The 18206-nt window shown below is 34.7% G+C and overlaps 2 protein-coding genes across 3 annotated transcripts; one reads left to right on the forward strand and one right to left on the reverse strand.

Moving 5' to 3' along the window:
* The first annotated feature begins 381 nt into the window (after nucleotides 1–381).
* LOC110928565 (phosphatidylinositol 4-phosphate 5-kinase 4) lies at nucleotides 382–4671 on the forward strand. Its single transcript, XM_035978666.1, has 7 exons — nucleotides 382–1546; nucleotides 1644–1811; nucleotides 1955–2120; nucleotides 2223–2339; nucleotides 2752–2945; nucleotides 3150–3285; nucleotides 4247–4671. Exons 1-7 carry the CDS (start codon nucleotides 447–449, stop codon nucleotides 4598–4600), a joined length of 2235 nt encoding a protein of 744 aa, XP_035834559.1. The 5' UTR covers nucleotides 382–446; the 3' UTR covers nucleotides 4601–4671.
* Nucleotides 4672–9789: 5118 nt separating this feature from the next.
* LOC110928566 (protein SMG7) lies at nucleotides 9790–17257 on the reverse strand. 2 transcript variants are annotated; one of them, XM_022171580.2, is made up of 8 exons: nucleotides 17013–17257; nucleotides 15178–15324; nucleotides 13843–14430; nucleotides 13625–13747; nucleotides 13253–13485; nucleotides 10839–12375; nucleotides 10338–10502; nucleotides 9790–10165 (listed from the first exon to the last, which is right to left on the reverse strand). In XM_022171580.2, exons 2-6 carry the CDS (start codon nucleotides 15244–15246, stop codon nucleotides 10860–10862), a joined length of 2529 nt encoding a protein of 842 aa, XP_022027272.1. In that variant the 5' UTR covers nucleotides 15247–15324; nucleotides 17013–17257; the 3' UTR covers nucleotides 9790–10165; nucleotides 10338–10502; nucleotides 10839–10859. The 2 variants fall into 2 exon arrangements, with proteins under 2 accessions (XP_022027272.1, XP_022027273.1); XM_022171581.2 differs by having other exon boundaries at nucleotides 10338–10491; nucleotides 17013–17233.
* Between the last annotated feature and the right edge of the window lie 949 nt (nucleotides 17258–18206).

The following is an 18206-nucleotide window of genomic DNA, read 5'->3' on the forward strand; positions in this document are numbered from 1 at the left end:
AAAAATTCAACATGCTTTTATTAATCATTAAACTTATAGTGTAATTAATTTTATTTTTATATGTTACTGTATATGTATCTAATCTTTTAAAAACTTTCTATATTTACATGCCAAATCAGTAGCAATTAGAAAGTCCCAACATAAAAGGATCCAAAGGGGGACATAAAAACAGGATCTTTTTTTTCTTAACATTGGTTCCCCTTTGATTTGTTGAGCAGAAACATAGGAAAACCAAACCAGAGAGAGAAAACAGAAAGAAAAAGAGAAAAAAAAAATTTGCATGCTGTTTGGAGGGTGGCAACATACATGATGATTTAATCTTTAATTTCATCATATCGTTGTTGATGTATCATGTTCTTTTTCATGGAATTCATGATATTTTGTTACAATAAAAGACAACTAGGAACAAAATTCATGAACACTTTATAAAATCCGAACCCGAGGTTATGAAGGCATGGGAAGCAACGATTCGAAAAACACAACAGGCGAAAAAGCAAGCCACCAACATATTCGGGTCAGCCCATGTGGCCCATGTAGACGATGAAGAAACTGAACAAGATGAGATTCATGCAGCCGGTGAGGTCTACCATGAAGAAAGATACCTATCAAATGGTGACTACTACACGGGCCATTGGTCAGACGGAGCTCCACACGGGTTTGGTAAATATTGGTGGACCGATGGCTGCATGTACGTTGGTGACTGGTTCAAAGGCAAGACCATGGGCAAGGGAACCTTTAGTTGGCCCTCAGGAGCTACATATGACGGCGAATTCAAAAGCGGATACATGGATGGTGAGGGTACCTATACGGGCCCAACTGGTGACACGTATAGAGGTCATTGGATTATGAATTTAAAACACGGTCACGGGGTTAAAGAATATACAAATGGTGATAGATATGAAGGTGAATGGTGTAGAGGGTTACAAGAAGGTAATGGTAAGTATAAATGGAAAGATGGTAGTTATTATATTGGAGAATGGAAAAATGGAAAAATGTGTGACAAGGGTAAAATAATCTTTTCTGATGGGAGCATGTATGAAGGCGAATGGGATGACGGTTTACCGAAAGGAAATGGATCGTTTAAATTTGCAGACGAGTGTGAATACCACGGTAATTGGAGCAAAGATCCCGAAGAACAAAACTTAACACTTTCACCATGTGTTGATTGTGTTATTGAACATGATCCACAACAAGTTTATGATATTTATCTTAAAGATTGTGAAATTTCTCCTCAAGATAAAGTTCCAATATTGCCCTCACAAAAGAAACTAGCCGTTTGGAGATCATCTAAAGGAAACGAGCCAGCGGTTAGACAACGTAGGACGTCAGTTGATGGGAGAATGGATGGAAATATTGATAAAGAATTGAGTAAAATGGGAACGTTGGATGATAATGAAAAGAACATGAAATCTAGAGATGACACATCATTATCATCATCAGAAGGAAGTCCATTTAGGATCCCAAGTGTTGTCAAGAAACAAGGTGAAACAATCTCCAAAGGGCATAAGAATTATGAACTTATGCTTAATTTGCAACTCGGTATCAGGTTATAGTTCCAACTTCTAATCTTTATTGTTGGTAATAAAATAAAATCTTTTCTTCTGCTTGATGAAATTCTTGTGACGAAATTCGGTTATTTGTAGGCATTCTGTAGGAAGACCAGGTCCAGTGCCATCTTTAGACTTAAAGTCGTCCGCTTTCAATCCAAAAGAAAAGGTCTGGACAAGATTCCCACCAGAGGGATCTAAATACACCCCTCCACATCAATCTTCTGAATTCAGATGGAAAGATTATTGCCCATTAGTTTTCAGGTAAAACATGTTAATAATATTATAGGTACCATTTCAATACGAACCCGTTTAGACGTGTTAATATAACTCGCCCATCTTACAACCGCACATCTTTAAGTCTTTTTTAAAAACAGGCCATAAATATATGATGTCATCATGTGTAGGACATTAAGGATGTTGTTCAAGGTTGATGCAGCTGATTACATGTTATCAATATGTGGAGATAGCGCCCTCCGTGAGCTATCGTCCCCTGGAAAAAGTGGAAGTTTCTTTTACTTAACACACGATGATCGTTACATGATCAAAACCATCAAAAAAACTGAAGTCAAAGTGAGATTTGAATCCTAATTATACAAACCAATTTAAATTTGTATACAAGTTTCTATTGGTTATTGTTAATTTGTTTTCTTGATCATTGGTTGATGATTTTAGGCCATATTAAGGATGTTGTCTGCATACTACAACCATTTTCGCTCCTTTGAGCATACCTTACTTACCAAATTCTATGGGTTACATTGTGTGAAGCTAACCGGTGCCGCACAAAAGAAGGTTTGATGTACATGATACTAGAAATCACAATTTCAACCCGGTTACTTATGGAATGGTCGGTTTAGGTCGTGTGTACAAATCGGTCAAATTAAAAGGTAATCGCTAAAAGGTCACAAGTTGAGGGGTGAAATAACTAGAAAGTTGCCCAAATTCTATTTTTAATGCAAACTTGTTAAACCATTTTATTTAAGATTACTAGTATTGCAATAATATTGTTTTCTAGTCATAACTTTTGTTTAGAAAAGCTAGTCATAACTAAAGCATTAATTATTTATGATTAAAAAAAGTTTATAGGTCATTTTGATTTTTGACCGGTTACACAACCTGTCCGACTCGCCCATCTTGCCACCTCTAATCCAAGGCTCTCAGTCTTGAACGAGTAGGCTATTGATGAATTTTGTTGAAATCTTAGGTACGATTTATTATCATGGGCAACCTTTTCTGCACGGATCATGTAATTCATAGACGCTTTGACTTAAAAGGGTCTTCACTTGGCCGGCTCACTGATAAGCCCGAATCAGAAATCCAGACCACCACTATTCTTAAAGATCTTGATCTCAAATTCATGTTTAGACTTGACAAGAATTGGATCCAAGAATTCAGAAGGTAAAACTTTAGAAATCATAATCATTGTAATATGTAATTATTATCATGATAATCAATTCTTTTGCTCTTTTTATATATATAAGGTTTTATTGTACCCAAAGTTACCATTTTATGTAAGTAAACTTCTATAGCATGTGCATACAATCACCAAAAACTAAAACATACATTTTTGTGTAACTAACCATTTTTTTTTATATTTTTCAGGCAAATCGACAGGGATTCCGATTTTCTTGAGCAGGAGAGAATCATGGATTACAGTCTCTTGGTTGGTCTTCATTTCAAAGAGACAAATGGTAATCTCTACATTTTGTATCATTGTGAAATGAAACCTTCATATTTAGTTATTTAACCTTCATATTTAGTTATTTACTATCTTTTTTTTTTCTTTTTTGAACAGGTGATGCCACATATCATGTTCCAGATCCTGGAGGGTAATACTACCATTCTTGTAAGGGACCATGGGCGGGTGGCGAGGTTGGGTAACGGGTCAAATGCGTACTTTTTAATGTGGGTCAAAATGGCTTGGGTGACATGCACACACGTTTTTATATTTGATTAACGATTTTTTTATTACAAATATAAACTACTTTTATTCAGTAAAAGAATTACAAGGTTTCATGCGTGTGAATACTAGCGGTGTCAATTGTGTCGGGTAGGCAGGTTGAATTGTGACCCATATTTTCATTCATGTTAAAAACATCAACCCTAACTGACACACTTAAAATCATGCAACCCCAGGATAACCCGTTTTACCCATTTATCTAAATGTGTCAAACGGGTTGACGGGTTATAAACGAGTTAATGGGTTGTAAGTTGGTTACAAAGAGTTACGGATTTTTTAATTTGTGGATTATGATTTAAATTTGACTTTCGTACATTCTAGGCTTAAGATTTTTTAAAATAATATTAATGAAAACAAATTATTCTGGCTAAGATTTCTCCATAAATAATATTTAATCAAACCAAACTTAAACAGGTTAATATGTCAACCCGAACACAACCCTTCTATTAAATGAGTTATACTAGCCAACCAAAACCTGATAATTATCATGTCATGTTTCGGGCCGTGTCAAAAATTATTGCCTCTATAATACACTTCATATGACTTTTCAACCTCTTTGATATGTCCATATGACCATTTCCTCTTTGGTTAAATCTTTAAACTTAACCCATTAAACATATATAAGTAAAAACATGTAGTACTTGTTCAACAAAACCATGGACTTTTATTAAATTTGCATATAAATCCTAACACTTTATTTTTGTATGATTAAATCCCTTAACTTTTAGAATATTAACAGAAAATTCCTTTTTCATCAATAAATAACTTCTCAAAGGTTAACAAAAATGTCTTATTGATTTGCTGCTACAACTACAGGGCTAAACTGGGAATTAACATGCATGCGCGAGTCGAAAAGATGGAAAGAAAAAATGAAATGGAATTAATTGGTGAACCAACTGGAGTATATTATGATGTTGTAATGTTCTTTGGCATCATAGACATACTTCAAGATTATGACATCACCAAAAAGCTTGAGCATGCTTATAAATCCTTCCAATACGACCCCACGTCAATATCTGCAGTTGATCCTCGACAATACTCTAAACGCTTTCGTGATTTCATTCTCAAAATATTCCTAGAAGATGAGGCTTAAAAGAAGGAAGATTACGGTGAGTATATTTGACAGTGTGTTTGTTTCATACTTAAAAAAAAAAAATTCATAACTGTACCAATGTTTGTTTCTTGATTGTTGATGTTACTTGAATATTTTGTTTCATAAATGTATTGATTGTATTGTTGTGTGTTGTGATCAAAGGGATGTTTGTTTTTATGGATATTAATATGATTGGAGTTTGGAAATTAAAAAATGTTTAATCATGTACTAGTTATCAGGTACATAAAATTTATTATCACAATGCATGTTTTGTCCATTTTTCTAATCTATTTTATCATGTCAATTTATGTTTTTATTTAATTTATTTCTAAAATGAAAACAAAAATGTAATTAAAATCAATTATAAGGAAAACTTAATCAACTTTATCTTTGATTGAAACAAAGAACACGTCAACATGACTTGGACAATGTATGATCAACGTTAAGAGTTGTTACTTGTCAAGAAGTAGAGGGACTATATTGTAAGTGTTTCATAGTTTAGGGTGTTAGTTGTTAGTTGAGTTGTGTTCCTAAAGAAGGATTAAACGTAATGAAGATAGCTAATGATTTTAAGAGTGATCTCCTTGTTCTCTATATTTAGCTCTTATTGCTTGATTGCCATTTCTGATCATTTCAAGAGTTACAACGTGAGGTGTATTTGCACAAGTAACATGTCATAGCCTCGTATAAGGCGAGGGCAGTGATGGACCCAAGAAATTTTCAGGGTCGGAGATATATAAATGTCGATTATCGATCACTGAATAATAACTTTTTTTCGCATTGGGTCGGGTTCATAGTTAATTTAAAGATAAAACAAAAAGCTCAGCCCAATAATTTCAAGCTCAAGTTGCAAAGTCGAAAAACCAAAACCGAACGAAACAGAAGCCATTGTGAAAACCTACAACCGAACAATTTTTATAATTCCAAAAACCAAATTTTAGGATTTGGTTCGCTTTGAACCCAAAACCAACCCATACACACCCCTAAAACTAGCTACAGTAGACGTCTCGGTAGAATCGCCAGTGAGTTTTTAGTATGAAAATTGACTTGCAAATGAGGCGGTTAATAAAAAATTCCGCTCTCTCATTTTTTACATTAGGGTAAATTTTTTAATTGTTAAAAAATGAGTGTGCTAAATGGTGTTTGGTCTTAACTGTTTGAAATGGTTATTGGGATTCGGTCTTATGGTCAATGGATTTAGTTAAATGGATTTGTTTGTTTAATCGTATAAAATGGGCTTAGTTGTGTTATGTTTATTAACTACTTTATTATAATAGGTTTATACAATTATATTTGTATAATTTAAAATCTTAAATATTTGTTTCTTGAGAGTCGGTGTCAAAAATTTCATAGGATCAAGTTTAAATTTTCATGAGGGTTAGTGTCAAAATTTTGTAAGGTCATTCGGGATTAAATTGTATATACATTAAAAAAAGATAAAAAGCATGGGTGCGGCCGCACCTAGTGGTGTGCAAAAAAGGCGAAAACCGGCAAAATCCGAAAATTGAATTGTATCCTTAAACAAAAAAAAATAAACAATCCGAATTACGAATTCGGTTTTTGGTTCGGATATATTTAGAATCCGAATTCAGAATTCAATTTTTGGATCGGATATCGGATATGCAATCTTTAAAATTCAATTAGTTCAGTTTAATCGATTTAACCAATTAACAATTTAACAAATAAAGTAAACTAGTAAACAACTCCACACGTCGCAACGGGTTTCATATTGTGCAATATTCAAACCATAACATTAGTCGCATCCCGGTACTGCATCAAATTGTTTCTAATCAAAATAAATAGAAATGTAAAGTTGCAAACATACAACAAGGATTAAGTTAAACGAGGATCGGTCAAGTTATATAAACTAGTCTAAGACCCTCGCGTTGCGGGGCAAGGGTCGTAAAATCATGCTACCAGTGTTGTGGTGAGGGTGTTGTGCAAAATATGGTCTACTAAAATTAACCGAACTTAGACACTTAGTTTTACTCTAGACTCTCTAACTGCTAGACCACAAGACAGACAAGTGTACCTATCAAAAGTAGTAAAGCCTAATGAAGTCCGGATATCAAACCCACGAGACACTAGCGACGCTAGCTAGACTCTAACTCGACTAATTACTTACCTGGTTTATTTGATTTGATTGGTTTGAAGATTTTAATTAATTAACTAAGAGATTTAACTACCAGAACCCAACTTTTACACTTAGGGGAAATCAAAGATGAGTAAACACTACCAGGGTAAGGAATCCTAATGACCGACTTAACTACTAATGGGCATAACTAACATATGACACCAGTCTGTAATGATAACACCCTCAAGACTAAGGAATCTAGATCTCCTCCCAATCTCACTAAATTCTCAAAAGGACCCTAACGGCTAATAAAGCTCACCAGAATGTAAAGTAGATCTCCTCCTAGTCTCACCACAATTACTAAGAGACTCTAAGGAGGGCTCATCTCCGGAATCTACCAACTATAGTGTTGTGAAAGACTGTGATCCACAATCCCAATAACACTGGAGTCAACTTAACCTAAACCAACTAATAGACTGGAAACACTAAACCACAATAGAAAGGGTCGAGCGCGATCTCACTATTTAAACCTAACAATCAATAGCACAGGGGGAATCCAACTAATCTATCTCCTTCCGGTCTCAAAATTAGGTACCATTCTAAATTATATTAATTATCCAACTTGTTTCCCCTTATTACTTCTCGGTCTCACCAACTAGAAACAAGAGTGCACAGTTCTATCATAACAAAAAAAATAACTTCGGTAGTATTCGTTTCACAGAATAAAATGGAATCTTGATGGAATTGAAAAATTGATTTCACTCCTTATCAAGGTAGGAGAACTCGCTAGTCGGCCGGTGAGGTGGGGACTAGCGACTACTCAGGATTAATCGGATCAGGGATTTTATATGTAATTTTCAGTTTTATGTATACATATACACATTTTTATAGGTAAATATTTTAAGTAGCTAGGTTTTAACTCTTAATCAACTCATTTTTTAAGGTTTTGGTCGGAATATACAGTTTTTTTGCCGGAATCTAGCCGGAATCACCGATTTTTGGCCAGCCGACTAGGCCGACTAGCGATTAATTGACTGATTACCGAAAAATTACTCAGTTACTGGCCGACTAGCGATTAATCGCCGATTAGTCATGATTTTTACAACACTGCTCCTTATTTTGTTGGTTTCAACAAGAAAATAAATTGGAATTAAACAACATAAGGAAGGGAATCTACATTCCAATTTGATTCCATTTTGCAAAACAAACAAACCTAAATTATAAATCAATTTTCAATTTTTGCGCGAATTCCTATTCCAATTCCATTACAATCCATGAAACGAACACTACCTTTGGATTTCAAAACCTACTGATTTTAGGGCGTCTAGCCTGTGATTTGTTCTTCATTCAATCTGATAACACCTTGGATGCCAATTGATTGGAGGAAAAAGCTAGGCTTTCCTAGAGGTATCAACAAGACGATGGTTTTGGGAGTGAAATTGTCACCAAACCGAAAAACCTTTGGCCGCGAATGAGTAATTTATTCCCCCTAATATTCACTCGTAATCAAATATGGTACACTGTCACATGATCCATGCAAAGTAAAATCTATGGTGTTTTTGATTAACACAATAAAGATATCCAGTTTAAAAACGCCATAAACTTATGGTGTTTATGGCATTTTTATTGCGTTTTTACCATGTTCAAAAAACCATGGAACATACTTAAACACCAGAAAATAAAAAATAAAAAAAACCATGTTAACACGTATTTTTATATAATAATAGTAATAGTATACTCATATTAAAGATAAAATATGTTAGGCCCGACTAGGTCCGACTAGGCCCACTAGCGATTAATGGACTGATTAACGTAAAGTTACTCAGTTACCGACCGACTAGCGATTAATTGCTGACTAGTTGCCACCTAGTCGTGATTTTTACAGCATTGCATGATGATTACTTCCTAAACTTCCTAAGGTTTTGGCTATTTGTAGAGTGTCCTGACCCTATAATATATATTTACGTGTAAAAACATTTTTAACCCAATAATGGATCCTAGTGAGCTCATATAAATTTAAAAGGGACCAAAATTGACATTCTAACTCTGTTTTTTCCAGTTGCTGCAACACACCGGTTGAATTCGGTTTGTTTGGTTTTTCACCAAATCAAATCTGGATTGAATTCGATTTGTTCAAATAAAAAAAAATCAAATTAAAATAAACCGATTCGAACAAATCGTTAACCAAACCGAAGAACACCTCTAGCCACACCCCATCCTTCCAACATGGGTACGCCAATAGGAGTGGGGTCCATGTAACCAGATTTCTGTATGAGTAGAGAGAATCTAACACCCCCTTCTCTTGTGACGGAAAATGTTATACCTTCTATAAACTATTGTGCCATCTAGCATGTGTGACACTCTGCGTGTGACATTCTATATATCAAGGGCTACTAGTGTCCTATAGCCCCCGGTCATGGATAATGCAGTGGTCACCATCCTTCTTTGGCTTTTTATTTGTCTATACTACGGACTAATAGATTTTGTCATGATCGTATGTTTTGGAACTTGTGATCCGGAGTAGAGTCTGCTCCTAAACTGTGTCATGATGTGCATAAGGTGTTTGGAGCATGAGCTTCAGAAAGGGAGTTGAACCTTTGAAGAGTGATAAGCCATCTGAAGCAGAAGCTCACAAGTGAGATAAGTTGTCTGGAGCCTCAGCTACATAGACGAAAGAGTCACCAGAGCCAAATCTCCCACTAGGAATAAGCTATCCGGATTGAGAGTTCCGGAAAGGAACTTGTCCACAACGTAAGCGAAGAGGGATGTGAAGTTTAGTTTTAGGAGTGAAGGCATAGTGAATAGTTTTGGTCCCGAGTACGGGTACCAAAGTGCGTAGTCCCCTTTATTATCATTTTAATCCAAACGATTCCAAGTCTCATAATATAATCTCAGATCTCAACTTCTTTTCATACTTGAAAATCTCCTCTCATCTATACCCATACTAAAGGATGTAAAAGCTTATTACAATAACTTTTGCTTATGTAAGTCGCAACTACTGTTGCGGAAAAATTGTTGAGATAAATTAACAGAACTATAGTCTATTAACACTAGCAAAATTAATATTTTCAAGAAATACCAAAAGATTTTGACTCGAGGGAAGTTGCAAAGCAGAAATGACAATAATACAAGCATCAACTTCAATAATCAGAAACACAAAAGCGTTTATGTAGGTCACTTATTCCCATCAACTTCAAATTAAAGACAGCACCATCACAAAAAAAAATAAAAATAAAAAAGAAGATAACTAGTACGCAACATAAAAGATAAAGACGGTTGGTTGGTTTGCTGGATTTCTAAAGGCGTTACCTTCGATAAGAAATATACCGTAAACAGAGCAGGATTAAGCTTTACTAAGTATTACTTAATATTTCAATTCTTCAACACATCTCACATACTTTCACGTTGCTATCCCACAAAAGCCAGCCAGCCAACAACTTCCCAAATTGCTCACCAACAATTTCAATCATCCAATATGGAAAACTCGGCACCTGCATAAATAACAACAAAATAAACCACCATAAATTGTGTGCTCATGTTTGTCGATCATAATTATGGGACACAAGTACCATTAAATCCGAGGCCAAAGGATATTTTCGTCTTTATATATACAAAAGTAAAAGAGAAAACCCATGGATGCAGAAGAAAGGGAAAGAGAGAGACCTTTAGACCAATCAGATGCCTGCAACAATCCAAAACCCATATCCATAACCATGCATGCTCCATATTAAAAGCTTTAAACATCAGCCAGTATGCCTGATTTGATGGCTGAACCGGTTGTACCAGGTCACACTCCACATCATCCACCTTAGTAGCGCTGTTCAAAACCTACCACAATGTAGTTTTAACAAACAAAACAATTATATATATATATAATATATATATATATTACCCAATCACAAGTTGTCGTCTCACTAATCCTATTTTGTCTTTTACATTTTATACCCTTCCATAACACTAGATTTTCTCATATTTACACATTCCACAGTAAACAAAATAAAATCAGTTATAACACCATGTTTCATATGAGAAACGGTAAGTAACCGACTTTGTTTTATTTACTAGAAAATTGGTAAATATGAAATGTTTCGTAGGGGATATATGAAACTGTCATCAAGTTATAATCATTAAAAAAAAACTTTAAAAAAGGAAGCATCATCTTACCATCTATGCACCAAAATCATCTCACACAAAGAAACGACCTTCCCACAACGATTGACCTTGATATTGTTGAGGCACAGCAAGAAACTGTTCATTACCCGTCTTAACTGGTTCTTGAAGACTAGAACGCTCCGGAATCTGATAATCAAGCCATCCATTTCCGTTTCCGATTCCAGTGTTGGCAGGCACAGTGGTGGAAACCTGTTTGCCAGGGAATGGAAAACATTCCATACCCAACGAAGTCTTGCGTGTGTTCAAAAGCTTGTTCGGTAGTGGCAGACCATTAAAGGAATTACCGAATCCATCGTTACTGTATGATCCTGCGTAGGGCAGTTGATACCCATCCAACCAACTATAATCATCTAAAGCTGGATTTGGATTTTCATTCCTGTTTTTAGGGTTGTGGAAGCCAGGTGGCGGGCCAGAGTGCCTCACGGGTCGACCCACTGGACTCTTACGAAATTTTGTATTTGAAGGGATACTATCATACCCAGATGCTGACGTCATCACCGAATCAAACTTGGATGGTATGACAGTAGCATGATCCTGTCCGTTAAATAAGTTGAGATTTGAAAAGCTATTCTCGATATCTTCCTTTCCCATCATTGGTTTTGATGTGTTCGGTTGTGCAAACTGTTGTAAAGAAAAACCCGCAGGTAAGATTAAGGAATCAGTGGAACTGGCAATAATACCCTTGGATGATTCTTCAATATGCTTCTCGGGTACAGTGGGCTTGAAGACAATAATCTCATCTTCGTCTTCAACGTCTTCACTGATTTCTTGGTTTATAACAGAAACTTCAACATGTGGCGGCTCAACTCCGTAGAAAAACTTATTTAATCTCGAGTCAAAATAGATTCCTTGTTGACCAAGCCGAATGTTTGTAGCAATAGCCTTTCCAGTGGCTACGATCCGCTGCACCCGCGAGTTCTTTTCCTTATTTCCATCATTTTCAAAATAATTTGTTCTAGAAAAATCGAGAGCGAGTTGGCCCGGAACAAGAGGAAGAAACCCTCGTAAGTCAATGTCTTCAGGCAATGCAAGACGGTTTACTGCTTCATGGTGGGACCCAGTGAATGATGATAATATCTTGTTAAGGAAAGAAACGAAATTGTTCCAAAAGAGGGATCTAGCCGTTGCTTGTTTTTCATCCATTTCATTGTTGCGATTGGTCACGACAGCATTGTCCGCACAATAGGCTAGCCAGTCGGTGAAAATCATGATGCCGGGAAGTAAGAAGCTTCCGGAAGGGTCTTTAAGTTGGAAGCATCTGTCAACTATGAGCGCCATGAAATCAAATATGGCGGTGAAAGCATTTTGAAGCACAACAGAACGTTGTAAAATCTCGGTGTATGATTGATTTTCGGTTTCCTTATTTGCATTGTAGACTGTGAATATCATGATTGATATGAACCGGGTTACGAAAAGTTTACACTCGTTAAAATCTGACCCGAAGTTGAGCACCTCATCTGATCCGGAAGATAGTAGGTGAAGAAATTCAGTCCGTGCTAATGAGAAAACGTCCCCAAAAGTTTCTAAGCTGTAGATGGTAAACATGTAAGTGAGCTACACTTAAATTTAATAAGTAAAAACTACTAAATAATAATATTGAACAATAATTTAAGTAAGTCTAATTTAGATTATTACATTAATGTGTGTGCCACTACAAAACAATACTAAATAGTGATTTTTTTTCTATATACACGTTATTAAGATAGTAAAAATTACGGAGCAAATAAACACCAACAATTTGACCCGAGCATACCAGCTTAATAATATATAATATACTATTTGGATATAAAATATAATTACTAATAAAGTATCAATTAAAATGTACAAGTACTTATAATTTTATTAATAGTACAAATCTGGGCTATATTTTTACCTTGTAAGTAGTAACAAGTCAAATGATAAACTCCCTAAAACATGTTTAAAACAAAACTTCTTAAATGGGCAGAAAATGGTCCAAAAAGTATTTAATTGCTTACGACCTCTTAGATTGCTTTACGCTTTACTCAGTAAAATTAGGTTCGATTAAAATTCTTGTTGAATATAGTTTCTAATCATGTTTAATACATCGGCTATTTATATAAAAAAGAGAAAAAAAAATATCTACAGATTAACCCAACCTGAGATATTGTGACTCGTGAAAGAAAGATGGAAATTCGGCCCATCTACTTTGAAACGGGTTTAAATCAGATTATACTTTACCTAACGGGTGAAATGGGTTAATCTCTAAAAGGTTTTTTAAAGTTGAAAAGGTTATCGGTCAAAAAGTGCCCCAAACTTGCTCGAATTGCCTTACTCAATGTAATCATAATATTTTAACATAAAAAGTTTTCATAACCATGTTTAGTATAACAATTTCTTACAATACTTTAAGAAATAAAAAAAAAAAAGGAAGGTATTTATGGTACCTTGTGCGAGTAAAAAGAATGCCAATTAATCTGACAAATCGAATGCTGAAAGCTTTAAGAGTTTCAGGGACAGTGATGTCTTTTTCGAGAGCAATTTGCGGTTCTGTTTTTCTATCCTTGAGAGAAGCGCGTGCTTCACCTCTGTTTCTTCCTCTTCCATTCATCCGTGCAGGTAACTTTTTGATAGGAGCAGGTTTCGAATCCCCAAGCAGCTGACAGTAACTTTGACGATTCTGCCAAATTTTAAAAGATAAATTATCTTTTCAAAACATTTTAAAAAGAACAAAACTAAATCTGAATTCCTTAATATTCGAAACTTCCTATTCTATAGGATCCTTGATATTTGAAAAACTAACAGTAGTAAGTAGATACCTTCTCAAATGCAATGATCAAATTGTCTCTTGCAGTAGTAAAAGGGGTGTCAACAGCTAAACTTCGAAAATAACGGTAAACAGACAACAGCTCATCTCCAGAATAAGAAGCAAGAATAGCAAGCTGAAAAAACAAACTATTAGTAGATTCGAAAGCAAACTACAAGAAAAATACATAGAAGAATAGATAATGCAATGGAAAATACAATGAAAACAGACCTGATGATGTGGATTACCACTGGAAGGCACAAGAGTAGCAGCTTGCTTATAGTAACTTGACGCTGCAGCAAAATCTCGAGTTTTCGAGTCACCCTCAACATACAGCCCTTTATAACGCGCAAGATCCCCTAAGTATATAAGACATCGATGGCATGATATTAGACCTTTTTTCACATCAATAGATTCATTTCCATCTTTATCGTTTTGTGAGTCATCTGACATATAACCTAGAGATAACCCATATTTTGCCCTAATTTTCACCATCAAATCATGATAAAATCCAGTAGCTTCTGACAAGAAGGTCTTAAACTGAGAACGAATTTTGGTGATTCGGTCGGGCCCAGATCGGGCCACGCCTTTAGCATTTTGTGATGCAAAAGCTTGAGCAGAGTTATAGCGTGCGCGTAAGTCTTCAATACGTTTGTAATGTAACTGCCATAAAGCGTATTCGATGTCGTGTTGTTCAGAGAAAGCATGGTCTTCTAGAAGTATTGACTCGTAATTCTCTCGCATCTGTTGCCATGCGTTTGGATCTGATGTGACTTTTGCTTGTGCTGCTTTTCTACGATTAATTTCCAGCTCAGCATTCTAGAAAAAAAAAAAGATGCATGAGATGAAGAGCCAAGATTCATGATCGAACCGAGCATGTAAAATATTAAAGTCATCTTTCAAGTTTAATGAAATTCACAATTACTTGAAAAATGAAAATAAACCAAACCTTATAGATTTTTCATATCATACATAATTGTTTGTAGGCTTCATACTATATAACTGTTGCTTCACCCATCCGATTATAATTGTCCATGTTACTGTTTTAGTTTCTCAAAATAAAATTGTCCATATTTTTAGAAGAACAGGTATAGTTTACTATTGTCCCCATTTTGCCCTTATCATAAAAGCGAGTTTTTCAAATCAGCGCTTTAAGCACAATGGTAATATTGACATTCTTGATTCTACTAGCTAAAGTTTGCAGTAATTGCATATCTTTTACTGAAACCTTTCGCTCACAAAGAAAAATATTGACACGAAGAGGCTAATTAATTGTGATGTCATAACGTTATTCAACATTCACCGTACATAATTATAAGAAGAAATATAATATTGATAATAGTTTATGTGGTTAAGAAAATTAGCCATCGTAACACAGATAAATTATAAAGACCACACATCAAATATGTTTTTAGTTGAATACTGGTTGTAGAAAAATCCGTTGACCCAATATTACACATACTTATTCATCCACTTTCATTGAACACACACCATCACACATACAGCACACCATAAAAACTATATTTGGTACGCATCCCTCGAGAATATAATATTCATCGTAGTTACCTTATTGTAAAGAAGATGAGCACGCTCCCTTGATGCATTACTCGAAGTGTTTTTCATTGGAATAGTCATTGTCCATCAAATAAGTGTGACAAAACTTGGCTCCAAAAGATCTGATCCAAACAGCACTACCACTTACTAAGCAATCAACTGCATCAAACAAAACAAAACAAAACAAAAACATGAAATTACTACATACTACACTACAATTTTGTTTATTTTACATATAGAATAGAAACATAAGAATTAATGCAATTTAGTTTTATAAGCTTTATTGTTCCTTGCATCTAATTCGAATTCCGTTCTCTGTCAGTCTGTTGTAGAGATAATATCTCCAACGCATTATAACTATGAATTGATTAAATGTCTACCAAATCAATATTGTAATGTTTCTTGTTTGCCTATATGCAGTTCCAAGATAACAACTTCTTTCAATTATGCCTCAATGATTGTAAACAGTTACAAACAATAACCCTAACATGGAAGGAGATATATAGTTAAACTAGAAAACGACATTTTTTTAATCATCTACTTTTTAAGTTGGAATTTAGTGGGTGCGTTTGTTTGTTTGTAACCCTACTGTAGACATTGTTCTGCATAAAAAAACGTAAGGTTTTCAACTGTAACATGTTGTATAGCTCTGCCTGCTTATCTAGCAGTAACAACCCTTATGTTAGTAGACTGCTACATATGAACATATAGTTTTTCAGATTCCTATGTAAATATTGCATATTAAAACTTCTCCGCCTCTTTAAATGCACCATTCAGTACATGCTACCACCAATTTCTAAGTCTGTTCCCATGTTTTTAAGATTAATGAATTGCAATCAAGCAGTAGATGCAACTAAGTATCAAACTATTTAATAACAAATATCCAAATTCCCAAATCAGGCACCAAAATCGAAATATCCACTAGCAGCAACGCCTAGAAATATCCAAATACCTCTGATCACCAAAAGCAAATAAAATCGCAAATTCACGCTTTAAATTATCATAATATCACCTTCAAAATGCCAAAAAAAAAAAATGAAAACAGCCAGCAAGTCACATGAAAAACTCTCTTATCGTGACGTAATGAATCATATACCACACGTACTGCTCAAAAATCAAACAGCAACAATAAAAAAAAAACCCTAAAGGTATGATATACATAAGTCGAAATACTACTTCAATAACACGATCACATATAAATTACTAACCATCTAAAATTACATACAGGATATTGCTAAATACCAAACCGATCACGATCACGGAAGAGTTAAAAATATACCTATTAGGAACCAAAATAAATCAAACAGCAACAAAAAAAACAAAACGTGCGAAACACATAACGAAATAATAACGGAATACTAATTCAATTTCAATCACAGTCACATATAAACCGTAGTCCGTAAACCATCATAAATCCACATACAGAATCCACCAATATCACCGAATACCAAACCAATCATATAAAAGTTCTAAATATACACATTCAGAATCATAAAAAATCAACCAGCAACAAAAAAAAAAACCCTAAATGTACAAAACACATAACGAAATACTAATTCGATCACATATAAACCGTAAACCATCATAAATCTACGAGGCAACGATATACTAATTCAATCACCGAGGCAACGATATCACCAAAAATCACACCGATCATATGAAACTTAGAAATATGCCTATTCGAAATCAGAATAAATCAAACAGAAACAAAATAAAACCCTGAATGTACGAAACACGTAACGAAATACTAATTCAACCGCACGATCACATAATAATCATAAATCTACATACGGAATCCAGCGATATCGCTAAAAATCACACTGATCATAGAAAGGTTAAAATTATACCTATTCGGAATCAGATCTGGATGAATCCTTAAACAAAATATAACAAGAGTACCGTCAACAGATCGCCTTAATCGGAAAAAGGCGTGAATATATGAAATCGTTACGAGATCTGCGAATGTTTGAATTGGTTCAACGGTGGACGCACGGCGGAGGTGCGGTGGGAGAAAAAGGGAAATGGGAGGAGAATGATCATGTTATTATTATTATATTTTTGTTTCTTGGTTAGGTTCGGTCTAGTCGGCAATGACTTGATTTTATCTAAATTTTTTTTATTTCTTATCTATTTTTTCTTAATCCTTCAATTTTTCGAAATTTAAAATAGTTTGGGGTAGTTTTTTTATTTATTTGTTCTCATTGTTCTAATCTAACTTTGTCAATTCTTGTATTTATCGTTACTATTTTTTTGTTCTTAATAGAACGTTCTCGAGCGAGCCTTTTATCAAAACCTTCAAATTTACAAAGTCGGTGGCATCGGCCACCAACATGCACATGCCATTTTCCTTTTTCACTCAAACTAGTTGATGCCCTGCCCGCGTTGCGGGGCGTTAAGCCGAATATTTCTTAGTTTAATAACATGTACGCATGTATTTTAGTTACTTGTGCATACTACTCATAACACGATCTCAAAAAAATTATATCGACTCAACCAATTAAACTAAAACACTGTCATAGTTTTGCTAAAAAAAATGGCAAGCCTGAGCTGGGGCAAAATAGTAAATTGGCATAAACAATGAGCGAGTGTCAGGCACCTGCTTGACAAAAAAGTTATATTAAGTAAACGAAGTAAAATAAAAACTACTATAGTTTTGAAAAAAAAATTAAAACGATGGCAAGACTTCAGATTTTAACTGAGGGCAAAATCATAAGTTTTTAAAAGAGGACAAACTCATAATTTTAAACTGAGGGCAAATTCGTAATTTTTAGCTTGGGGGAAAACCATTGTTTTGAACGGTGGAAAAATCATAGTTTTGAACTAAGGGCGAAATTGTAATTTTTAGCTAGGGACAAAAGAATAAATTTATTTTGAACTGATGACAAAAACGTAATTTTAAACTGAGTGCGAAATCGTAATTTTTGAAAGGGTCAATTATAATTATATTATATTATACTAACATTAATTAAAGTAAAACTAAAAAGAAAAAAAAATACGGCAGCCGCTCATTTAAGCCAATCGACTGCAATCACTATTACCCT

This window comes from Helianthus annuus, chromosome 1 (assembly GCF_002127325.2).
Source record: "Helianthus annuus cultivar XRQ/B chromosome 1, HanXRQr2.0-SUNRISE, whole genome shotgun sequence".
Lineage (NCBI taxonomy): Eukaryota > Viridiplantae > Streptophyta > Magnoliopsida > Asterales > Asteraceae > Helianthus > Helianthus annuus.

Bases quoted from the DNA above. Each gene is read 5' to 3' on its own strand.
- LOC110928565 (XM_035978666.1), top strand. From the start codon at position 447: ATGAAGGCATGGGAAGCAACGATTCGAAAAACACAACAGGCGAAAAAG. The intron at 2,340-2,751 runs GTTTGATGTACA...TTGAAATCTTAG, and splicing joins CCGGTGCCGCACAAAAGAAG to GTACGATTTATTATCATGGG. The intron at 3,286-4,246 runs GTTATTTAACCT...GAATATTAACAG, and splicing joins AAATGAAACCTTCATATTTA to AAAATTCCTTTTTCATCAAT.
- LOC110928566 (XM_022171580.2), bottom strand. From the start codon at position 15,246: ATGACTATTCCAATGAAAAACACTTCGAGTAATGCATCAAGGGAGCGT. The intron at 14,431-15,177 runs GTAACTACGATG...TTTTTTTTCTAG, and splicing joins CTCATCTTCTTTACAATAAG to AATGCTGAGCTGGAAATTAA. The intron at 13,486-13,624 runs GTATCTACTTAC...AAAATTTGGCAG, and splicing joins TGATCATTGCATTTGAGAAG to AATCGTCAAAGTTACTGTCA.